Source organism: Chamaea fasciata, unplaced genomic scaffold, assembly GCF_029207755.1.
Source record: "Chamaea fasciata isolate MVZ Bird 193981 ecotype frontalis unplaced genomic scaffold, bChaFas1.0.hap1 SCAF_24, whole genome shotgun sequence".
In the NCBI taxonomy this organism is placed as follows: domain Eukaryota; kingdom Metazoa; phylum Chordata; class Aves; order Passeriformes; family Sylviidae; genus Chamaea; species Chamaea fasciata.
In genome coordinates this window covers 2,739,283-2,761,713 of record NW_027094109.1, presented here as the reverse complement: position 1 = coordinate 2,761,713, position 22,431 = coordinate 2,739,283, and the positions used below count along the sequence as shown (strand labels likewise).

General features: G+C 51.2%; 1 protein-coding gene across 7 annotated transcripts in view; it reads right to left on the bottom strand.

Moving 5' to 3' along the window:
• Positions 1–22,431, bottom strand: part of LOC136300898 (protein CEPU-1) — a 356,401-nt gene that overhangs the window by 18,791 nt on the left and 315,179 nt on the right. For all 7 annotated transcript variants that reach the window (XM_066203605.1, XM_066203606.1, XM_066203609.1 and 4 more), the window contains one exon: positions 8,686–8,811. In XM_066203605.1, the coding sequence (XP_066059702.1) occupies positions 8,686–8,811 (126 nt within the window). The remainder of the gene's footprint in view (positions 1–8,685; positions 8,812–22,431) is intronic.

Sequence of the window (22,431 nt, the reverse complement as noted above, 5' to 3'; positions counted from 1 at the left end):
GTTTCTCAGCCTCACCAGAGACAAGGAGACTCTTTTTCTACCCATATCCAGGCCAGGGGAAGGGCACAACCCTGAGGCCCACAGCAGTGACCGAGCACAGGCATCAACAACTGATTTACAAACTGGAGCAAACACTGGTGCAACATCTTCCCTGACAAGTGTCAAGGTCATGGGACAGGGAAACGAGGAGGTGAATGTAGGTCAGTTCTGACGGAGCATCCCTCACCCACCACATCCCCCCCTGAAGCCTCTTTGCCACTCAATTTCCTCCTTTTCCCTCAATCCTCACTTTCTCCCCTCCTCTTTCCCCTCTTCCTCCCTCTGCCACATGGTTCTTCCCTCAGTCCCTCCACTCTGCCTTGCCACCTTTCCTTCTCTGCACCCACTTCTCTCCCGCACCCCTGGGACGCAGAGAGGGGCTGGCAACCTGCCCTGTCTAATCCTGGGGCCACCAACTCCTCGGGCACTTAATATTCACGACAGAGAGAAACATTTCACGGCGAATTGGACGCACATTCAACTGGAAATGGAAATTTTATGACTCTTCTCACTCCGCGCAGCAGATTACACCAGCTGAGAAAACATGGAAGCAAATGAACAACCTGTGAACTGTAAAGTATATTAATAATGAAGTCACAGCCCGGGAAATGAAGGCTTTATTCTGTTTATATTCTGCTCCATTAATGGAGAGTGCTCGCAATAGCTCCGCCCCATTAGCTGGCAATCAGCGCCCCAGGAAGAGCATGAGGATGGTGGGGGAATGGTGGCACAGAGTAAAACCCTCCTTCTCCCTGGGAAGTTTGGCTCAAAGCATTTCCTTGTGCTGCCTCCATCTATGGACAGTGGGGGTAGGCGAACATGGGGTTGTCTTTGGTGCCCTACCCTGGGCAAGCTTGGGAACAAGGTTATAAGGCAAGGAATGAAGCAAATGGTGATGTCAGGAAAAAGGAAGAACAAATTTGGGTGGGAATTAGCTCCAACACCACAAGGAGCCACCCAGCGAGGAACTGGCACTGGGAAAACCACCCATGTAGAGCCTCATGTGCTTTCTCCTTGTGCTGCTCATTCCCAGCTCCTGCCTGCTGTGTTTGAGCATCCCCACCTCTCCAGCATCATTCCCACCCCTCATCACCACATCCCATTTCTCCAGGGACGAAAGTACTTGTTTACCCACAGCCCCAAAGTCACACTGATGGCCACAAACTGAGCCAGGCCAGCAGGCCTTGTGCAAATAAATATTTCAGCGCTATCACCCGGCACACAGCCCTGTCCTTGGCTCAGCAGACCTGGGCCACGTGTGACACAGCCCAGCCAGGCTCTCTCCTTCCTCAAAACAACAGCAGCAGCTTATGCAAAGCACATCACGGGAGCTAAAAGGAGCCAGAGCAAGGTTTTCTATAGCTGGAGCGACCTGGTGTTGACAGAATGGGGACGCATTTCCACAGCTCAGATTTTTATAATAATACCTCAGGGGAGTCGCTGGCAAAGTTTGGCCCAAATATAATTAGTTTGCACAGCTATTAGGGGCTGATAAAAGGTTTTAATTTGCGCGAAGATCTCTGGAATCTAAGACACTCCTGTCCCTTGCTCTTCCCCAGGCCAGCTGAATGAAAGGAAAGTCCCAGACAGGGAGAGACACAAAGCTATGCATTTATCAGGGAAATAGGGAGTCGTGTTCAGCAGTAACGAAGAGATGGAAAATCCAACAAGCTGACATTGCTGGTGTGTTGGGTTTTGTCCGCTTTGTCCCACCACACCATTAACATATCCCATTCTCCCTGCAGGGAAATGCCATGCAGAGCACGGATCAGGGCATTTGCAACTCCTCAGTGGGTCTCGCCTTTGTGGGAAAGGGGGTCAGGGACCAAGGGCATAAGGCACAGGATGAAATCTGGGCGTGCAGGCAGGTCTCCCTGGTTTTGCCCCCTATTAGGGCAGCAGGCAGCTGCCTCCCCAAACTGTGATGAGGAGCAGATCCCTCTCTGCCTCTGGCAAACTGGGAAAGTGTGACACTGCAAAGCTGCATTTAGGGAAAGTCTTGAAACCAAGAGGGTGGTTTTTTCGCCGTTTTCTTAAGGGAAAGACATTGCCTCATTTGTAGCTGGAAGGGGTCTTGTTATTTTTGTACCAACATGCATATTTTAGAGGTAGCTATGCCAAATATGCAAAATCAGCTCCAAGAGTTCATTTCCACCATGCAGGGAACCAAAAATATTACTTTTATACACTTGAAAGTACATAATCTCCCATTGCTTTGGAAAAGCAGGAGGAGCTAGGGTGCATCAGGAAGGGAAATGCTAAAAGAAGCAATCCACATGGCACGCTAACCAAGTTTTAGTCATTCCTTGGAGAAAGAACAACCTGGAGCCTATGACGTGATTCCACCAGATTCTGTCTCCTGCTGGGCCAGATCCCACCCCCATGGGATCTGCTGGGGAAGCTGCTGGCACTCAACAGGCTAAATATCCTCCTGATCCCCTTCAGGATCTTGCTGGTGGTCACATGTGTGACCACACACTCTTCTCAAGCAGCCCCTGGCAATGCCAGCTGCCTCCTTCACCACAACCACACAAAAAACCCCCAGGGTCCATCCCAAAGTCCTGCTTCTCCACGGCCACTTCACCCTATTTATTTCTTCTATTTGTATACCCTACATGATACAAGCAGAGCTGGACCACTGCTGACCCTTTGCCCGGCTGCTCTGTCTGGCACACGTTGATTAAACGAGTATCAAATGTGGTGGCAGATTTACAGGTTAACAATGATTTAGTGGAGAGCACCACAGCCAAATTAATGCCGGCTATAATGTAGTTTACCTCATTAAACAATGCACACCAAGATCCTGTCTGTTGTAAAACAATTGGTCTCTGAAGCCTAGTGTTCATCTTCCAGGGTTGCTGGGAGATAATAAATGGGTAATATTCCGGCGATAATGGTAATGGAGTCACGGCTCAGAGCTAATATTATGGCAAAGCAGTAATTATTTCAACAGTAAACAAGGGGACGGTTGAGCTGCCGACAGGATTGGAGCCAGTTGAAATGCTCCAGTTAATACAGTGGAGCCCAGGCCTGCCACTGCCTCTTGGAAGGAGGACAAGGTGCTTGGTCATCAAGTGGGTCACAGCTGAACCTCTGTTGAGTCACCCAGACACCAAAAGACAGGAAGGACACACGCAATAAAGCGAGGTGGGACAGCACGTACAACGTGGTGGCCATGCAAACCAAACCCATCCAAACCCAACCCATCCAAACTCAACCCATCCAAACTCAACCTATCCAAACCCAACCTATCCAAACCCAACCTATCCAAACCCTACCCAACCCAACCCATCCAAACGCTGCCCATCCAAACCCATCCCAACCCACCCAAACCCTACCCATCCCAGCCCAACCAGAGCTGGCAGTTCAGGCTGTGCTCTGTGCTCCATCACACAGCAGGATCACTCGCTTCCCTTCTTTGACACACTGCTCGTGTTGGCTCAAAGCAAATCTCCGAAGCAGAAAAGAGGCAGAGCAGAGACACAAGACCCAGGATGAACACAGAAGGAGCCTTACACAAACCATCTGCTCCCTCTGAGAGGTATTTCCCTGCTAAAAGGGCCAGCAGAGGACACGGCTCTCTGGTCTTCCATTAATGAGGTGACGTGAGGCTGGGCTAACAGGAGCAATCTCACAGCACGTGCAGCTGATCAGGGGAGGAACAAGGCAGCACGGATGCAGGCAGAGATTTTCCTGCCCAAGTGGATCCCCCTACTCCCTGTGCCTCCCAGCTGGGCTCCAGATCCAATGTCCAACCTATAAGTATCCTCTGCCTCCTCTCCAGGGAGGATGAAGATGGCAGGCAACGTGCTTAATGGACAAACCTCTGAGATGGGAGGATGTGTCCCCTTCCCAGGGACAAGCACCTCTTCAAGCTGGATATTTTTTGCAGATGTTTGTCCTCTTGTTTTAAGCCTTGCCAAGAGCCAGGGAGAATCAATATATCCAAATATACCAGACTTCTCCCAGAGCCCCTTTGCTGGTTTGCTGCTGATGTATAGACAGATGATCTCATGAGACCTCTGCCACATCAGGCCACCGTGTCTCATCTATCTTAAGTGCATATACAAGCTGTGATTACTGCTGCGTCTGAGTGCCTCACGTCTGGAATGTGTTTATCCTCCCGCAGCTCTGGGAGACAAGGGACTGCAATTGTACCTCTTCCAGGGAGGCTGTGGAGGTTAAACGGGCTGATCATGGGGGATATCCTGGATGTGGCCACATCAGGATCATCCCAGCATCTCCCCAGTCTGTGCCTTGTAGCACTGAGGCATCACCTGCCCCACCAATGACAGCTGGGCCTCAGCTCAGGGCTCAGGCTCTGCATGGGATCCAGCTTTCAGCACCCAGCTTAATCCTGAGATTAATGAGGGATTCCCACCACAGAGGCCTCTCCATCAGACCTCTTACAAGTAAATACACCATTGGCCAAACCATAATGTTTTCCTACCCTGGCAGCCACTGTCTTAAGCCTCACACCAGAATCCATCATACTACAGCAATAATCAAAAAGCAATTAGATAAAACCATGGCAGAAAAGTCCATCAAGGGTCATTAAGGATGACGACTTGGACGCAGCCTCTGGCTCAGGATGTCTGTGTGTGGCAGAGAGGTGCTGGATGAGCCACTGGAGGGATCTGCATGCACACATCCAGCTTTACACCCTTTCCTTGTGCCCCTGGCCCTGCCATGGCACGATAACCCCACTTGTCTGCCCACAGAGCCCTCCTCATCATTACTGCTCAACTGTGCCTGCTCCTCGTGGGACAGAGGCTGCTGAGCCTTCATCCCTCCTGGGAGATCCCTCACTTCAATTCCTTGGCACGTTTCCCGAGCTTAATGCGAGGCATGACTAGTTTCGTGTCTGCAGCACAGATAAATATCCCCTGGACAGCTCAACATGGTGCCACTCTCGGTGCCAGTGCCTTGGCGTCACCCTGAGCCCGGTGGCCAGGGATGCTGTGCTTTTTCCCAGCCAAGAAACCCCAGCCCTCATCCCCTGAGAGATGAAAACTGGCCTGACAATATGACAATCGCCATGACAACATCAGTTACCCCCTAAAAATAAATAAAAAGCCCAGTAACTATGGAAACACCTGAGTGACCAAAACCAGGCTATTAACTAGAAGACCTCGCCGCACTTTACAGACCATGAGGCTGGGGACTGAAATCCAGCCAAAGCCTTGGAAACACAGGTGTGCTCAGCACCTAAGGGTGCAAAAGGGATGTTGATGGGCACACACATCAATGCCGTTCAGACCCGAGTCCAAGTCTATGCAACTTCCACCTCCTCTGGGCACGTGCTGCTGCCTTCATGCCAGGTGTTACATCCTGTTATCTACATCATTCTCTCTCTCTTTGCCTCTTCTGCTCCCTCCCTTCACCCTCTTAATCACCATCCCAAGGGTCTGGGCCCCATGGGGGCCAAGAAGGTATGGAGCTGCCTCATCCTATGCCAGATCTTGGCACATCACAGTAGTTTCAGAGAGCTGAGTTTTGAAGCCCCAGTGCCTGGCAGTTCTGCTGCTACGAGTGATGCCAGGACAGAGCTCAAAGCCTCAAAGCCTCCTCTGCTGAGGCAGAAGAAGCTGTGACTCCAGCAGCTTTACTTCTTTTTCCGCCTCAATCTGTTCAGCTGCGTTAACAGGAGTTACTGTGACTTAATACAGCATTACCGGGAGGAGAAATAAAACAAGACAGAGAGAAGTGGGGCAGAGGGACAGAAGACAAGCTTTGTCACACCGTATTTGGACTAGCCACAGGCTCACAAAACACTTCTCCAGAGCCAACAGCCTGCTTTTGTTCATGCAGGAGGATGAGGGTAAACACAGGTAGGACCAAGGTCTGAGAACTGATGGAGGCACCAACAGGGCCAGCACATCTGCATTTCACAAAATCAGAAGCAGAAAACTTTCTTGCTCAGGTTCACTGAGCTCTTGAGTTATACCATGAACACGTTCTCCTCATCCCAGCTGCACGAACTCCTCCAGCTCCCAAACTGAACAGAGCTTCCAAAATGGGCTTAACAGCTCCTAGAACATGGCAACAGCTGCAGGCAGGAAAATTCAGCAGAGTTTACCAGCCCAAGCCACTGAATGCAAATTCACTGGAGCAGAGGCAGAACAGCCAAGCAGTCAGAGGAGCCTGGAGTGGCTGGCAAAGGGGCTCGAGTCACCAGGGAGCTGGGCTGCTCTCGGTGTATATCCTCTGAAAGGCCTGCCTGTGCACTCCCTGGTGAACAAACACTTTTATTTGCTCCATTTACCACCAAGAGGTGCACTGCGTGCTCACAGGTGCCAAGGAAATCATAAAACCTGCGAAGTGCCTTTGGACAGAGCAGTACTCACCAGTGTCAGCATGGGGACCTTCAGGATCCCTGTGCCTGGCACACACACTGAGCACCACTGCTGAGAGCCACTTCTCCACCCGCTGTGTTAAATTATGCACCAGCATTCTCTCAAACACTTCTCCCTTCTCCCTTTCCTCCATCACTTTAAGCAAGATGGAAGAAGCAGGAGGCAGCTCGCTCAAGACTTCCCATGGGATGAGCAGCAGAACATCAACCAAGAGGGGCCAGCAGCAAGCTTTGGGTTTTGCTTGCTCCCCGTGCTCTGAATTAGAATGTATCCTACTAGGAAAAGGGATACTGTCCTGGCATCTGCCAGAGCACCTCTATGCATTTTCTCTGGCTCTCATTTCAGGCCTCACGCTTCCCATCTTCATCTTTGCTGTGTGTGGTGAATGCAAAACGGAGAAGTAGAGGTTCCCCTTGGTGGCTTGGCAGGCCTAGAAACAGAGGAGTTGCCCACGGAGAAGGGCAACCATGGAAGTTGTCCTGGGCCACCTCTGGGCTCATCACCCTCCATCAGCAGGAGACCAGGCTCTGGTAAATCTCTGTGATCATTTGTTCCCTTTGAGTTTTGAAAGCAGAATACCTAATCATGGCCAAAATCAGGAAAGAGCTGCTGCTGCAAATTACACAGCGCCACAGGTAATTTCTGATTAGCTCACTCTTCCTCTCCTGGTGCATCCTCAGTTTCCATAGCAGCTAAGTCCTAAGTAAAATGGAAACATCTGGTTCAAGCGCATGTAAAGATTCCCTGGGGAAAAAAACCTGCTGGATGGCAGCAAACATAGAAAATGGCCCTTGTGAAAGGCAGGGGCATCAGGAGCTGGGAGCCTGGTTAGGAGAGGATGGATGGCATGTGGGAGAAGGCAGCAAGGGGCACATGTGGGAGACGAGGGCTCTGGGGAGCAGGAGGGGAGGTGGGAAGGAGAGTGGGGCTGTGGGAAAACAAGATGCTTGTGAAAAACAGGTGCTGAGGAGGCTGAGCAAAACAAAAACATGTTGTCAGGGTAGACAAGGGGAAGAGTAGGAAGAAAAGGCTTCAAGGTGGGAACACATGGACTGCCTCGACCATAAATGCTGCCTGATGGTGACACACAGTGACAGCAACTTTGATTCCACAGAGATGCTCAGTGGTGGGGAGGAGCACATGGAGCCATGAACAGACCCTGACCAAAGCCACCAGCTCAGAAGCAAGGCCACCTACACTGGATAAGCCAACATGTGCTCTGGGGGAAGGGTTTGTAGAGGCTCCTGACAAGTCAAGGGGCTGAGATGCCACCGACTCAGCTTGCTCTGCCTGGGCTGTGCCAGAGTGATGGATCTGGCCCAGCCGTTCTCTCCAGCACAGACAAACAGCAAAAAAATCAATGGAGCTGCAGCGAGACACCGCAGCCCTCGTCAGGAGCTGGGCAGGGAGAGCAGCCACGGCGCCATCCGTCACTGCCGCCCCTGCACCGGCTCCTTGGGCTGCCGGACAGCCCAGCCGGGCGTCCCCCAGGACAGCTTGAGGCAGTTGTCTGGAACAACAGCCCACGTTGGTGAAAGCCCAGGGGAAGCACGGCTCTGAGGTGGAACTGAAGCGCTTAGACAGGATCAGAGGATCGGAGGCAGGCGTTGCCGCTTGGCCGCACGGCTCATCCCGCCCAGAGCCTCCGGAGCTCACCCCTGGCTCACCCACGAGAACCTCGCAGCCGCCTGGGAATAACAGGGCAGCAAAATGCAAAGCAAGTGCCAAAAAGCAGCTGGGAAAGGGGGTTGAAATTATACAGCCCTGCACGCCTGGGAATTTGCTTCCCAGCAGTCACACCCACACAGTTCTGCTGAGGGTTTGCTTACCAATTAACAAGGGCACCAATTAATGCTTCATGTGTTTTCCTGCTCATTTGCACTATTTACAATCCTCCTTTGAAGCAACCTGTAAGAATTGCCTGAAAAATTTTCAAAACATGGCCCGACAAGCACATTCATTGTGCAGTGCAATTGCCCCATGCAGGAACTCCATGATCCCTGTGTCCCTTCCAACAGAGAGTATTCCCTGATTCTATAAACCTCCAAGCACAACAACTCCAACTGGGACCTACAGCCAGTCCTCCACAGGACCGAAACCATCAGCTCCTCTTCCCGACCACCAGGATGGATGCTCCTCCACCAAAGTCACCAAGCCCTGTGTTGAGTCACATCTTTTTGGGGCATTTCACCTTCTCCTGGCAACAGAACGAGCCACCAACCCCTCCCCAGCCACTCACAAAGAGTGCTGTGCCCTTCCCAAAATATTTCTGGTAACGTTCGGTTCTTACCTTTGGGTGAGATGTGTCTCCAGGTGATTGTTGGGTCTGGCCTGCCCGTGGCTAGGCAGGTGAGGCTGACGTTGCCGCCCTCATTGATGGAGACGTCAGGAGAGATCTCGATGATTTTTGGAGACACTGCAACGACGCAAAGAGGAGAAGGAAAATGAAAATGGTTCTGCTTCAACTCAAATCTTAAACTGTGGGTGAAGGAGGCTGAATTTCCATCCTCCCTCTGCTTTGACAATCTATGCAGTATCCCATCAGTCTCATCTGACTTGGCAGGAACAAGCAGGGAAAAGAGGGGGCAGAGAAGACACAGATGAAGTGGGAAGAAACTGTAGCTAGAGGGGATTCAGTCATTTTAGGGAGGCTTGAGAAGCTCCTCCGTGGTGTAAGACAGTACTTGTTTCTACCCCTCTTCCAGCATTCCTTGTGTCCTCTTAGCCAGGACAAACCCTTCCCAGCGGAGCTGCATCTTCCTGAGAAAACACAAATCACCCCGTCCAAACTTCTGCAGCTTTTCCTGCAGCTGTGCAGACTCTCTGCCAGGCCCTTGTGAGCACAGGAGCACCGAGAGGAGCTGGGCATGGAGAGAGAGTCTGCTGAGGAGCCTCTGGCGTTGATCACCGTGCAAAGGAAGGGAAATTCTGTGGGGACGAAAGCCATCCCCCTGCATTGGCACTGCCAGGAGCACTCAGGAGCGAGTCAGATACAGGGGACCCCAGGAAGGGACACAGGTACAGGATGAGGGTGATGAGGAGGGCTGGGAAGGGATGAGGAGCAAGCAGGGAACACTCAGCTCCTGCTGCATGAGCAGAGGACACGATGTGGCTGCTGGGGAGTGCTGGGGTTTCAGGGAGATCTGCAGGGGGGTGTATGAGGGAAACCATCAGCTGCTGTTGTCTGCCTGCACCTGCAGAACATAATAAAGACCATCACCTTCCTGGGTTTATTCCCAGGCTTTCTCTGGAGCCTAGGAGGGACTGGCACCCTGCTGCAGCGCTCTGCAGGACAGTCACAAACCACCTCCACCTTCCACCCTTGCTGGGAGAGCCCCATTCATCCCCCCACTTGGGGCTGCAGCCCAACACCCCAATTCCTGCCTCAGCCCCCATTCCCAAGCCTCCCTTCCCTGCCTCTCCCCACCTCCCACACCTTCCCGGGCTGCGCCAAGCCGGAATGACTGCAATGGCCTTGCACGCAATGCCTCTGCTGTGCAGGTAAGTAATTTATTGATCCGTAAAGCACTCCAAGACGCTCTGGAAGGGATTATGTCATGCCAGTGCCGTGCAATAAAATAAAAAATGATGGATTTTTTGTGAACATGATGGTGATTTAGGGTTTGTAGTTGGAAGTGTAGTTAAAGTACATTTTAAGTGGAAATCAAGGTGGGTAATGAATTATTCTCTGTTTTGAAGGGCTTCTGGGAGTTCATTTTTTTGCTGCTCTGGGCACGATGGCTAATCTGCTAATCATGCACTGGAGAACAACTCTGGATCAGCTGCTCTCAAACAGAGGGGGCTGTGGGGCAGGACACTGGAGGGTACAAAGAGAACACCTAAAGAAATATAAATATGCTGTGGTGTCACTAAGGGGACAGCACATTCCCTGTGGGACCACTCAGAGCTGGGAATCCTCTGCCCACGGCCAGGACCACTGAGGAGATGCAATTAATTACAACATCATTATGATTGCCCTGGTGTGTTCCTGGTAAGGCTGGGACTGCCAGCTAGGAAATCCATGTGTGCTCTAAAAACACAGAGTGTAGGGTCTGGACAACAAAAATAGGCCAAGGGGGTATTACCACTGTCATTTTGGAGAGGTGGGAAGAGCCAAGCGGAGGCGCAGTGATCGCCCACCTCTGCTTGGGAAGCAGCAAGAGCCTCCAGCTCTAAGTCCCAAGAAAAATAAAGCAGGATCCATCATCTTTAATGCGCTGTTTGCTGCATCACAGAGGAACCTTTCTGATGTTTTTAACTGCTGAATCCACATCGACCCAATTCAGCTTGTTTTGCAGAGGCTTTAAAAAAAAACAAGGCAGACTTTACACTGCCGCTCTGGGACTGCACAGACCTGTTTGCACCCACCCAGGCGAGAGACAAAAATCAACTGACCAGGTTATAAAACATAATTAAAACAACTTGAACTTGGGTTTGATTGATAGGACAAAGGGGAATGCCTTTAACCTGAGGAGGGTTGATTTAGAACAGGTATAGGAAGTTTTTTACGATGAGTGTGGCGAGGCTCTGGCACAGGGTGCCCACAGCTGTGGCTGTCCCATGCCTGCAACTGTCCAATGCCAGGTTGGATGAGGCTTGGAGCAGCCTGAAATAGTGGAAGACATCCCTGCCCATGGCAGGGGGTGGAACTAGAGGGTCTTCAACTTTCAACTCAAACCTGTCCATAATTCTATAAAAATCAGGTCGAGCTGCTCATGCAACAGGGAAAAAGTTCGCCATACTCTGGCAAGCTCAGGACACTTTGAGGGAGATGCAATGCACTGTGCCCCTTCTGGAATGAGAGGAGGGAAGAACATCTGGGAAGCAAACCAGAGAAACGTCACTGAAGCTGTTAACTAAGTCTGGAATTGCCTATGCAGTGATAGGATTTAACGGTGGTTATTGTATGCTAATAAATATTTGAATATTTAACCACAAAAACAATTCCAAATGCCTTTCTAGGGACACAACAGGTGTGTTGTAAGGCTTTTACCAGACTGGGGAGGGAAATCTTAATAAAAAAATGATCCAGGTACATATTTAATATGATTTAACAGTCACTGGCACTTCCATTCCCTCTGCATTAAAGGACTTTCACCAGCACTTGGCATTTCTGCAGTAGTGGGGCAGAGGAGACATTTCCTCTGGCAAAAGCAGGGCGCAGATGGAGCTGTGCCCCTTTGGGAATGGATAAATAAATAAAGCTAAGTAAATGCAGGCTTCCCAGGCGGGAACCCTCTCCTTGCGGGCAGTCCTTTCGTGTTCAGCATCTCTCTCGCTCGGAAGTGATTAAACATGGCAGCGTTGGCCAAGCTGCTCCGGTGACACTGCACAGATTTCCCCAGGGGCAGGCTGGTGCTTCGCTGATCCGACTCCTTCTTTCTCCCCCCTCCATCCTTGCCAGGGTTTTGGGGAAGGTCTCTGGGTGCTCTCAGCCTGCCATGGGTGCCCAGGGCACACTCCCGGTTTGCCCTGACGTGGTGCCCGCTCGCACACGAGGAGTCCCCAGGACAGAAAGCAGATTGCTTAAATATTTAACTAAAGCATATGGTGAGCTCCACGTTTGAGGGTGTTCAGGCAGGTGATAGATGTCTTTCCGCATCCAAGCATATGTGCTTGCCGGCACACATCTATTCCCTGGCGCACAGACGCCCTCCTGCCACTGGCACAGACGAGATCCCTGCTCTGCTTTCACCTCCAAACACCCGCTCCTGAGCCAGCACAGGTGCACAGCTCACACATCCCATGCCTGTATCCCAGTGCTGCACACAGATCTTCACATCCTGGGATTGTGGTGGGGCTCCCCCGGGATTTCTACCACCTCCTCTGCTTCCTCTCCCATGGCACACACTGCAGGGCAGAGGCCTTCCCTGATTATTCCTCCAGCTGCCTTTTATAGCTCATCCCAAACTGCACCAACATCAGCAGCTTTGCCTCCTTGCTTTGGCCCTGCCACCTCCATTTCCATCTCCATCTCCACCATCACCTCCCCACCCACCTTGCTAGCACGTACTGCCTGTGCTGCTTGTCTGGGCTGTCCTCTCCCTGACCCGGTGTCCCCACCTCTGTCTCTTGACACCCCAGAACCCCAAATTTCAGCCACGCATCAGACTGAGTGGAAGGTGCATCTGGAACAAGCTCTCCACCTCAGACTGGCAACGGGATTTCAAATGAGCCTCACCAAGTTGCCTAGTCCTCCTTCTAGGAGCAATTGCAATTTTTTTTGCCTCGATCGCCCCATTTCGACTCACTTTTAGGAGCCAAGCAAGTAGTGCAGAAATACACCTGTGACTTTTCCAGAGTGGCAAATCCCTTCTGGTGTGGGAGTGAGGCAGAGCAGGTGCCCGTCCCAGCCAAAGGGGTCTCAGCCCCTGGCACAGCCTGGGAGAGAGTGGGTAAGCCCAGCCCTGCTTCCCCTTCATAAAACATGCAAACCTCCATCTTTCAGCACGAGCAACATCTGCTCCAGATCAAAGGATACAACAAAGAACAACTATAAAAGTGTCTGGAAGAACGAAAAAGAGGGAGAGTCAGACTTGCGTTCTGCAGGTGATCTGTGATGTGCACTGGCAGCTTCCTGAGCATCATCCTGACACTGCTCCTGCTTTTTGTAACAGCTTCTTACTGCTGTCACACTCAGACTTCCCTGTGTTTTACAGAGTTTGCTGCCACGGGTCCTGCCACTGGGATTTGGTGAGGGGGAATCCTGGGTGTCCTAACCCTGCTTGCAGCAATGCTGAGTCAAAGTCAGCCCACCCCCTGGCAGCTGAGGGTCTGCCAAAGCCAGCCAGGGTCTGCCAAAGGCAGGAACCCAAACATCCAGCTCCAGGGCTCCTCCAGGTTGTAACCAGAGCACTTTGTAGCTGCCAGGTCAGGAGAAGGTGCGGTGCTGGCTGCCACAGTGCCAGGCACCTCCGTGGTGCCTCCTCCCTCTTTTGTGTTCCAAAGCTTTCTGCCTTTAGGGGGCAAATTGAGAGCCCTGTGCCTTCAATTACAGGTGTATTATAATGGGCTTTTAAATCAGTTTGTGCTGCTCTAACACAATTATAGTTAAGAGAAAAGCAGGGAGGGCTTCATCTTCCTGTCATATCATCCTTCCATCATAACACCCTTCCTTCATATCACCCTTCCATCATATCAGGACCTGTTTTGAGCCTTTCCAAAGGTGTGAGGAAGGGCAAACACAGCCTCAGAGCCTGCTCAGTCACAAAGGTTTGTACACAAACCCCTTGTGGGTGCTCACCCTGCTCCCCAGGGCTGCCTGGACCCTGGGCTGGCACCACCACCCCCGTCCCGGGCTCAGCACAGCTTTCCCAAGGGATTGATCCCCCTCTTCACAAACCTGGCAGCAGCCAAAGCCGTGAAAAAAGAAGACTGGAAACAAAGAGGACGTACATAACGACCTTAATAAGCAATTAATAAATAACTAATGACAATTGCTCGTTCTAAAGCGAGGCGTAATGAGATGTGTCATACGGCACCGAAATGTGTCTAAATGATTTCCCAAACAGGTAACGGCTCCTGTTGCAGGGAAGCTTGGAGGACACGAGATTTTTTACGCCCGTCTCTGCAGCAGGTTATACAGCACAGCATCATAATAACTCAGAGGAGGAGGGGGAAACAAGACGTTCCCAATCATTCATTAGTAAAGTATTTGTGAACGCGGGTATAATTCACCGCATAAACAGCAGGGTTTCTGCAGACAAACTTTATAGCTAAGTGCCAAAAGGGAGCCCAATCTGATTCCACTTACGACAGCATAAATCAGCACTACTGCTGCAGTCAACAAGGGATACACCACAATAAACGTGCCACAATAGGAGAGTTGGGGCTCAGGCACAAGAATTTTTCCCTGATTTCTGGACAGGTCCAGGTCACGAGCCTGGATCAAGAGCAGCTCCCTAAGGAGGCAGGGTGCTGCCTCACAAGATTCACTCCCTCGTTTTCAAGATTCTGAAGGGATCTGCATCATTTTTCCTCACAAAGAAATGAGGAGAACACCTGACACCAAGCCCCACACCTGTGGGGAATCAAACCAGAGTTTCTTTGCATGGCTATTAATAAGCCGCTTTAAGAGGAGGCAGAATGCCTCCCTCAGGTTTGGGAGAATTCTGTGTTCATGTTACAATGCCTGAAGGAAGATGTGGCACTGCTCTGGACTTCACTGACTCCTTCAAAATGAGTCTAATGATGCTGAGTGGAAAGAGAACAAGAAGAAAGATATAAAAGCAAAGTTTTTCCATTATTATCCATGAAGAAATGCAGCCAAATAAGGAGTGTTTGGCAGTTCAGCTCCCTGTCTAGACAGATCTCATTTTCAACTCCACACACGCTGCACGGATCTAGTTTCCAGTTTTTGCACCCTGAGCCACCTGGGATTCCCCCTGCAAGCCAAGCAACGCCTCATGAAAGGCAGAAAATTGAAGGATCTCGAATCCTTAAGACACCTGCATCATTTTTCTAGCATTATTGACACCTCTCCTCAAAGCACGACAGCCTCTCTCACAACTGCCTCCACGGTGACCATCAAAGTGACAGTGACTCTGTCACACCCTGCTCAGGGGATGCAGGGTCCCCAGCTCCTCTCATTCCACTGGGTCCCAGTGAAGTCTCCATCAGACCCTTGGGAAAATCCCTGTGTGGGGACGAGCCAGACCATGCCGACAGCACCCCAGAAAGTTTGAACACGACTCGTGGTTAATACAAAGCTTGTCAAACCCATCACCTCGAAATGCTGGATGTCTTTATTAGATTCCTTTATCTCCCCCCGAGATCGGAGGGACACGACGAGATGATTCTCGGCGGAGATGTCATCATCCAGAAACTAATTAAAGGCTGCGCGGGAAGTCGGGCCACGCACACTCTGGAGAACAAAACGCATTAGCAACCCGAGTCAGGGAAAATATTACAAGTGAACTTCAGATCAGAGAGGGCGAGCGAGGGATTTCACAGCAGCTCTCCTCTCCCCATCTTTCCTCACGCTCATCCCTGCACTCCTTCGTCCTCGACAGGTGACCCCACCTTGGGGCTGCTTAGGACCAGCCTGGGACCTGGGGGAAGAAGGCCAACAGGATCCTTTCCTCCACCCTGGGAGAAAATCATGATTTGTGGATTTCCCATTGGTTTTAATGATAGAAAAACCTCCTTGCTGCCAGTCAATAAGTGCAGAGAAGGATGGATGGATGCCGGCTCCGCCAGGGTGCTCCTGGCGAAACCCTCGGTCGTGTTGGGTCTCCTCTCTCCATCAACATAATGACAAGAATTTCTCATCCTTGCAGGCTCATTAAAAAGACAACAACATATGAAATTACAAGATACCCAGAGCCTATGGCCACAGGAACTGGATGTGGGGGCATTTCTCCATGGGGATGGATGCACAGATCTAGTTTAGGACGTGTCTCAGGTGGATGTACCTGTAGCTTTTCCCAGTCAACCTGGAGTCTCCCATTCCTACAGACAAATATCCACAACATTCCTCACCTGAACCATCAACCCAGGCTGTCCTGCTAAGTTCTGCACAAACCCCCATCTCCCCTCCCCACAACCAGCCAGAGTGGCTGTGCCCTACCCTCCCGCTCCCCACCCAGCTCCTGGACAGCAGAGGGGCTCTCCCTGTCCCCTCCAGCTCTCTGTGAATGTAGAGTGGCCATCACACCAAGGGCTGAGCTTGCTGAACTGCCCCAGTGCCACTTTACTCCTCAAAAGGGACCTGACAGGAACAAAGGAGCTCAAACATCCTCTCCAAAGATAAATCAGATGCTCTAATGCAGCCTGCATCTCCAATGAATATAGGGCAGGTGTCTCTGAAGTGAAGTATTAGTTAAAATGATGCTCTTTAAATTACATTTCGGCTATTTCAGGCAGACAGGTTGTGTGTGGGTTGGGCTGGGTTTTTTTATGATCTATCTAGAGGCTTAAAAAGACACAGAAAGAAATAAATCTCCCTTCCATTAAAAACACACTATGCTCTTGCATATTTGTTCTTATCTCGGCGCTCTCGCTCTCCTGCTCCCTCTCCCTGGGCTGGAGCACAAAGTGAGTGTTTGTGATTACACTTCCACGCTGACACTCAGCTAATTCGAGGAGCTGCCAGCCCGTGCCCAGGCGGGGCTCGCCCGCCCTCGCAGGAGGACGAGCTGTGCTTCCCCAAATGCCTCCCTGGACCAGGCGCCTTTACTTCAAAAACCATCGAGATCCGTGGTGTTAATGTGTGATTGAGTTTTTCGGTTCTTCTGAGTCTATCCATGCCCTTTTTGCCTCATTTATTTGTTTACATCCCTCCACTGCCAGCGCTGCCTGTCCCCAGACAGCTCCTTTCCTCCCATCCCTCCTGAGCTGCAGGTGCCCCTCGTGCTCCAGACAGAGCTTTTACTTCTGCTTGGGCCTCTTCCCATCTTTGCCTTTGACTCCAGGTAAAAATTAATGGATCGGGCAGGGAGCACAGCCCCGTTATTTTCTGATTAGGTGGTCTGGAGGCTGCTACTTATGCCCAGACTCTGTTTGTCTGGGAGAACAGAGTGGGAGAACAAAGCCTGTGAAGTGGGAGAACAAAGCCCGGTAAGCGGGAGGTCAGCAAGGTCCAGCAGTTCAAAATGAAGCACAGGTGAGGTGATCCATGCCTCCCTGTGCTGCCACTCCTCCTATCCCCATGGGAACACACTTCTCGTGATTCATCCATCACTCCAACAGAGGCGGGTCTACCTTCCCAAAGATGCCTTGATCCATTCCTTACTCCTCTTAGTCATTTCTTTACATCCCTGCTTTTTCAGGCTTTTCTTCTCGGGCCCCAAGAGCCCCCCACTCTTCCTCACCCCTCCTATGGAACATTTCTGGTCCCTCACCCTATCTCAAGGCACATTTCTAGGCCAACTCACAGCTGCCCCATGCCCAGGGGACCAAGCCAAAGCTTGACCAAATGTGCCAGGAACAAGCAGGAGTGCAAATCCCAGTGACCCAGAGTCTATGGGATGATGCTTACTGTCCTTCCCAAGCCATCCAATGTGGTTTATCCCTATCACCAAAACGCCCTGGGAGATAAGGGAGCGTTATCATTCCCACTTCACGGATGGAGAAATGAGACCCAAAGATCGAATGGGCCAGAAGCGCCTGTTCGGATCAACGCTCTGCAGCACCTGCCTCTCAGGCTCTGTGGAGCTTGGAAAACCACGTCAAAAAGACACAGGGAGAGTGAGGGTGGCTGCCAGGGCAGGTATTTCCATTGGGCTGCACGCAATGAGAGCTCCACGGTTAAAAATCAGTCACCAGGCCGCCGAGACACAGCCGCGCATCCCTGCGCACAGAGGGGCAATTAAAATTCCAATCCCCAATTTCAGCCCAGCCAAGAAACATTTGAGAGAGCTCAAAGCAAAGGAAAAGGAGGGAGCGACGGTCCCACAAGGGAAGGATATTGATGCGCCTGGAGAACGCGGGGGTTGTTCTCCTTTCCCATTAGGAGTACTCCTTCATTTCCTGTTTCTCCTAAACAAAGCCCTCGAGCCTTCTTCTCGGCCACACTCGTGCCTCCGAGAATGCCAGAAAAGCCACAGGGAATTATCCCCGCCAGAGCATCCTTAATTTCCCTATTTGTCTTCCTAATGCCCAGCCTCATCGCCAGCACCGTCTATTCCCCATGTGCTCCTACTTTACATGGAAGGACTATTTTTACCCCATTCTTCCTGTCCCTCTTTTTCCTCCCATTTAATCATTTGGAGGCTTTTTATCCACATTTTCCTTTCCTTTCTTTCCTCTTTCCCTTTCATTTTTAATACCTGTGGTTCTCCGATTCAAAATCATTACTGTTTTTAACTTGACTCGAGCCTCTTAATTAAGTTACTTTCCATTATTTTTTATCTAGTCCATTTGTCTACATCCCCCGCACCCTCCCTAATTCTCCCTTTCCTCCCCAAGGCAGGCTGGGTATGAAATCTTACATTTCCATTTGGCTAACAATCACTTTGAATTTTTAAATGCTATTAAATTGGATCACACCAGTCACTGGACTGGAGTTGTCGAGCTGTGATATTTACTCGCGCCAGTCAAAGGGAAATGAAATTGTGGCAGCGCAAGGGGGGGGGGGGGGAGGCGATGGGGGAGCCCAGATTTATTCTGCCCGCCATCCTCGCAAACAGGCACAATCCCCTCGGATTTCTGAGCGAGTTCAAAGGAAACTCCTAACGCTCAACCATGAACGCATTGTAATGTCTTTAATAAATCAATTACTTGTTGGCAGGGAAGTGTCACTGCATCTCCAATCCTCGTAATCACCTCAGCCTTGCTGTGTTTTAAGTGCGGAAAGCCCGTGGAGGTAGACGGGGAGCCAGGAGCGTCATGGACGTGAGGGCAAAGCACAGAAAGCACCACTTTGTCTTGCCAGGAAAGGCCAAAATGTGCAGGAAGGGTTTGCATCATTTAAAAAAACACACACACACACAGAGTGACCCCCAGCTCCAGGGTCAGGACACTACGGGACCCTGCCAGCTCTCCATGCGGCTTGTCCTCGCCAGGACAGCTCCTGGGATGCAGGAGCTTGGAAGGAATGACTGCAGCAGGTTCACTGGGAAAGGTGCTGTGGTAATAAATGCCTGTCCCAGGAAATCAGCCCCTGCTCCTTCCAGCCCAGTGCTGAGCAGGGCTATATTGTAAAGCAGCGTTTTCCCACTGCCCCAAGATCCAGACAACCTTTTGCTGCACTAATTCAGACCCTGAGTTTTGTGCTTCTGCTTCAGGAGGGTGCCATATTTCAATTTTACTCAAAGAGGCCTTTTCCACTTGAAAATTTGCGAAAGGGAGAGGGATTTGATTACAAAGCAGCCCTGGCCAAATCCAACCCCTCCTCCTCTCCCTGTGCCGACAACATCCTCCCCTCCACAACAACAATCATCTGAGCACAAACAGACAACAGAGCTTTTCAGAAAGTAATGAACTCCGGTCGGAGCCAAGGCAGGAAGGGTTTAATGTTCAGCGCAGAGAGCTTGGCGAGGCCATCAATTATATAGCCCTGCTGCTGAAGGAGCAAAAAAAAGAGAATATTTCAGACAGACTCGGCCAAAAAAGAAAAGATAGGGAAGGAAATCACTGTGAGAGAGATTTAATTTCACAAGCAGAGAGAAGTGTTTGCAAAAGAGGAGGAGGATCAAAGGCTGAAGCTCCTGGGCTGGCTGCGAGGAGGAGGGATTACAAGGAGGGCAAACCATGGAGGAGACATCTCTGTTGATGCCTTGTGTCAGTGCTGGGCCAGGCAAGGAGAGCCCCGGGCACAAACTGGGGAGTCTCTTGGCTGTGGGGGCCCAGTGGGCAGGAGACTTGGGCAGGGAGGAGGGTGGATTGAGTCCTGTTCACAGGACAGCACAGGGACTGTGGCCCCTCCTGCCTCATCCCGAATCCTACCCAGGAAACTACACAAGATGCTGCCAAAAAGGAGAGGTGAAATCCTTTGGGCATCTCTACTACAGGGACCAGTAACCCAGAAATGAAAAATCACAGAATCCCAGAATGGTTTGGGTTGAAAGGGACCTTGAAGATCATCTCATTCCACCCCTGCCAGGGACAGGGACACCTTCTACTGTCCCAGGGTGCTCCAAGCCCTCTCCAACCTGGCCTTGGACACTTCCAGGGATCCAGGGGCAGCCACAGCTGCTCTGGGCTCCCTGTGCCATGGTCTCCCCACCCTCACAGGGAAGAATTCCTTCTGTATGAGGGTATGGATCCACCTAAAACAAGGAGACCTCCCCACCCTATGCTGCGCCCTTCCAGGGATCCAGTCATGGACTAAGAAACGAATCCACCTCCTTTCTGAGGGACAGGACAAAGGGCACAGAAGGCACAGAAAACTCAAACCAGAAATATTTCAAGACCAAATTTCAATATCTTGTTTATATCTCAAGAATCACACTTCCACATCTTTTACAAAGATCCTTGCCTTTTTGTTTTCCATTTCCTGCTTGTCCTTGTCTTTCTAAATCTCTTTCTTCTCCATTTCATTACCAGAACAGAAAGAAAAACAAAATCATAACTCTCCCCATGTTTCAGTGCAGCTCTTTTTTTTCAGCTTCCCCCTCTCCTCCAAAACCCATGCAAGAACAGGGTGAAAAATCCCACATTTTCCACTCAGTTTCCCCCTTTATTCTCCCAGTGACCTCGCCCAGCCTGTCCTCAAGCCTGGGGATATTTGCTGGAGGTTCTCTAGCCCTCGGAGGCAGCAGGGCCGGGCAGCTTTTCGGCAGCTGTTCCCTTGGCCTCTCCTTTATATCCAGCATTGTGTTCACATCTGCTTCCCCCTCTGCCTCTTTCCCTGCTGCTGGGAGTCTGCTTTTAAATCACTGCTCAGCACAGCAGCTGCCAGGCACAAGTTCCATGCCCCGTTTGGATGGGGGATCCAAAAGCCGTTTGCAAACCTCCCTCTGCCTTTTTTCTTCTCTAATTTTCTTAAATTTTTTTTATTTTTTTTTTTTAAATCCTCCTGAACCTGCTGGTGCTGCCACATTGCTTTCCCCTCCTCCCTTTTGGCCGTGGAGCTCTCTTGGCTCTGGAAGCATGTTCAGACACCTGGTTGCTGGCAGCGTGGGGTTTGGCAGCAGCTGGCAGTGTGCAGCTCTCCGATAGGGAGCGGGAGGAGAGCAGGGATCACCCTGGGGGTCACAGCTACCCACCGTGGCTATCAAGGATGTGCTGGTGGCCACTTGCGCTGCTCCTGGTTTGTTGGTGGCTTTCTACCACCCACATCCCTCTGGCTTTGCCTGCAGCTTTGGCCAAGGCCATTTGTGGTTTTGCTGAGGATTTGTAGGGTAAAAAAGCAGCACAGATTTGTGCAGCATCACTCCAGAGCTGGGAAGGCATTTGGGACAAGGCATTGCCATCTGTGGCTCCCTTCCTCGCAGAGTCCTGCTCCCAAGCAGGGCAATTTTGGCAGAGCAAGGCAGCAAACCCTGGGGAGCAGAGCCAGGCACGTGGAAGGCTGGATGCCTCACTGCCACCCTGCCCACGCAGCGGCTCCAGGCTAAATTCCCATTCCAGATTGCAATCACTCTGTGCTACCAAAAAAAGAGAGGGCTACATCCTTCCGGCAGAAACGTACAAAATTCCCTGAAAAAACTTGGCTGATTCCTCCCCAACCTCCTTTCACTCGAGGTCTGTGCAGGATTGCAGGCCAGGATCCCCATGGATGCCACCTTCATGGGAAAGACTACACCAAACAGACAAAAATCCCTTGGGAAGAGCCCTTTGCTTCATCCTCTGACTGCCCAAGTCTCTGCAACAGGTTTTTGCTTCTGGACTCGCCTCCGGAGAGACTGGCCAGAAAAATCAGTTCTAAAGGCCAAAAAGAAGAGCCAGATTAAAGTATCAACTCTGAATTTATGCTCAAGACTTAAGGTTTAATAATGCAACAGAAAATCAATATTTAATAAAGCAAATGATGGAGAAAAACAGTGAATGGGAGATGAGCTGCTGGTCGTGTTTTCAAACATGTAACCCCCGGAGGAGCGGGGTTGGCAGGATGGATGTGGAACCAGATTGCCACAAAGAGCTGGCACACAGGACGCCCCAGGTCCCAGTGATTCCAGCTCCGGTGTCAAGGGGAGCTCACGGGTCTTTTATTAAAGGACAAACAAGGAATTACTGCGGTGGTCAGAATCCAAATACTCATGGAGAGAGATCAAATGCTGAGGCACGAGGGGAGCTGAGCAGCTGCTGCACTGAGCAGCCTCAGACTGGGGCTGGGCTGGAGGAACGCAAGTGGGCAGCAACACCCCCAGATTCTGGTGCCAAAGAGCTGCCTGGGGATGGAGATCTGACAAGCTGGGAGGGGGCACAAGGGCTCAAAGCAGAGGGAGAATTCCTGCCTGGTGAGCAGGAGAGGAGGTGGTGTGCGTAGTTCAGGTGGGCAAGTGGGCAATTGGGGCACTAAGCAGGGCTAGCAGGTGTGGTGGCACAGCAAATGTGCACCCCTAAGCACGGCAAGCACACATCCTGGGCATGGCAGGAGTGCATCCCTGGGAATGGCAAACCTGCATCCCTGAGCATGGCAGGAGTGCAGGTA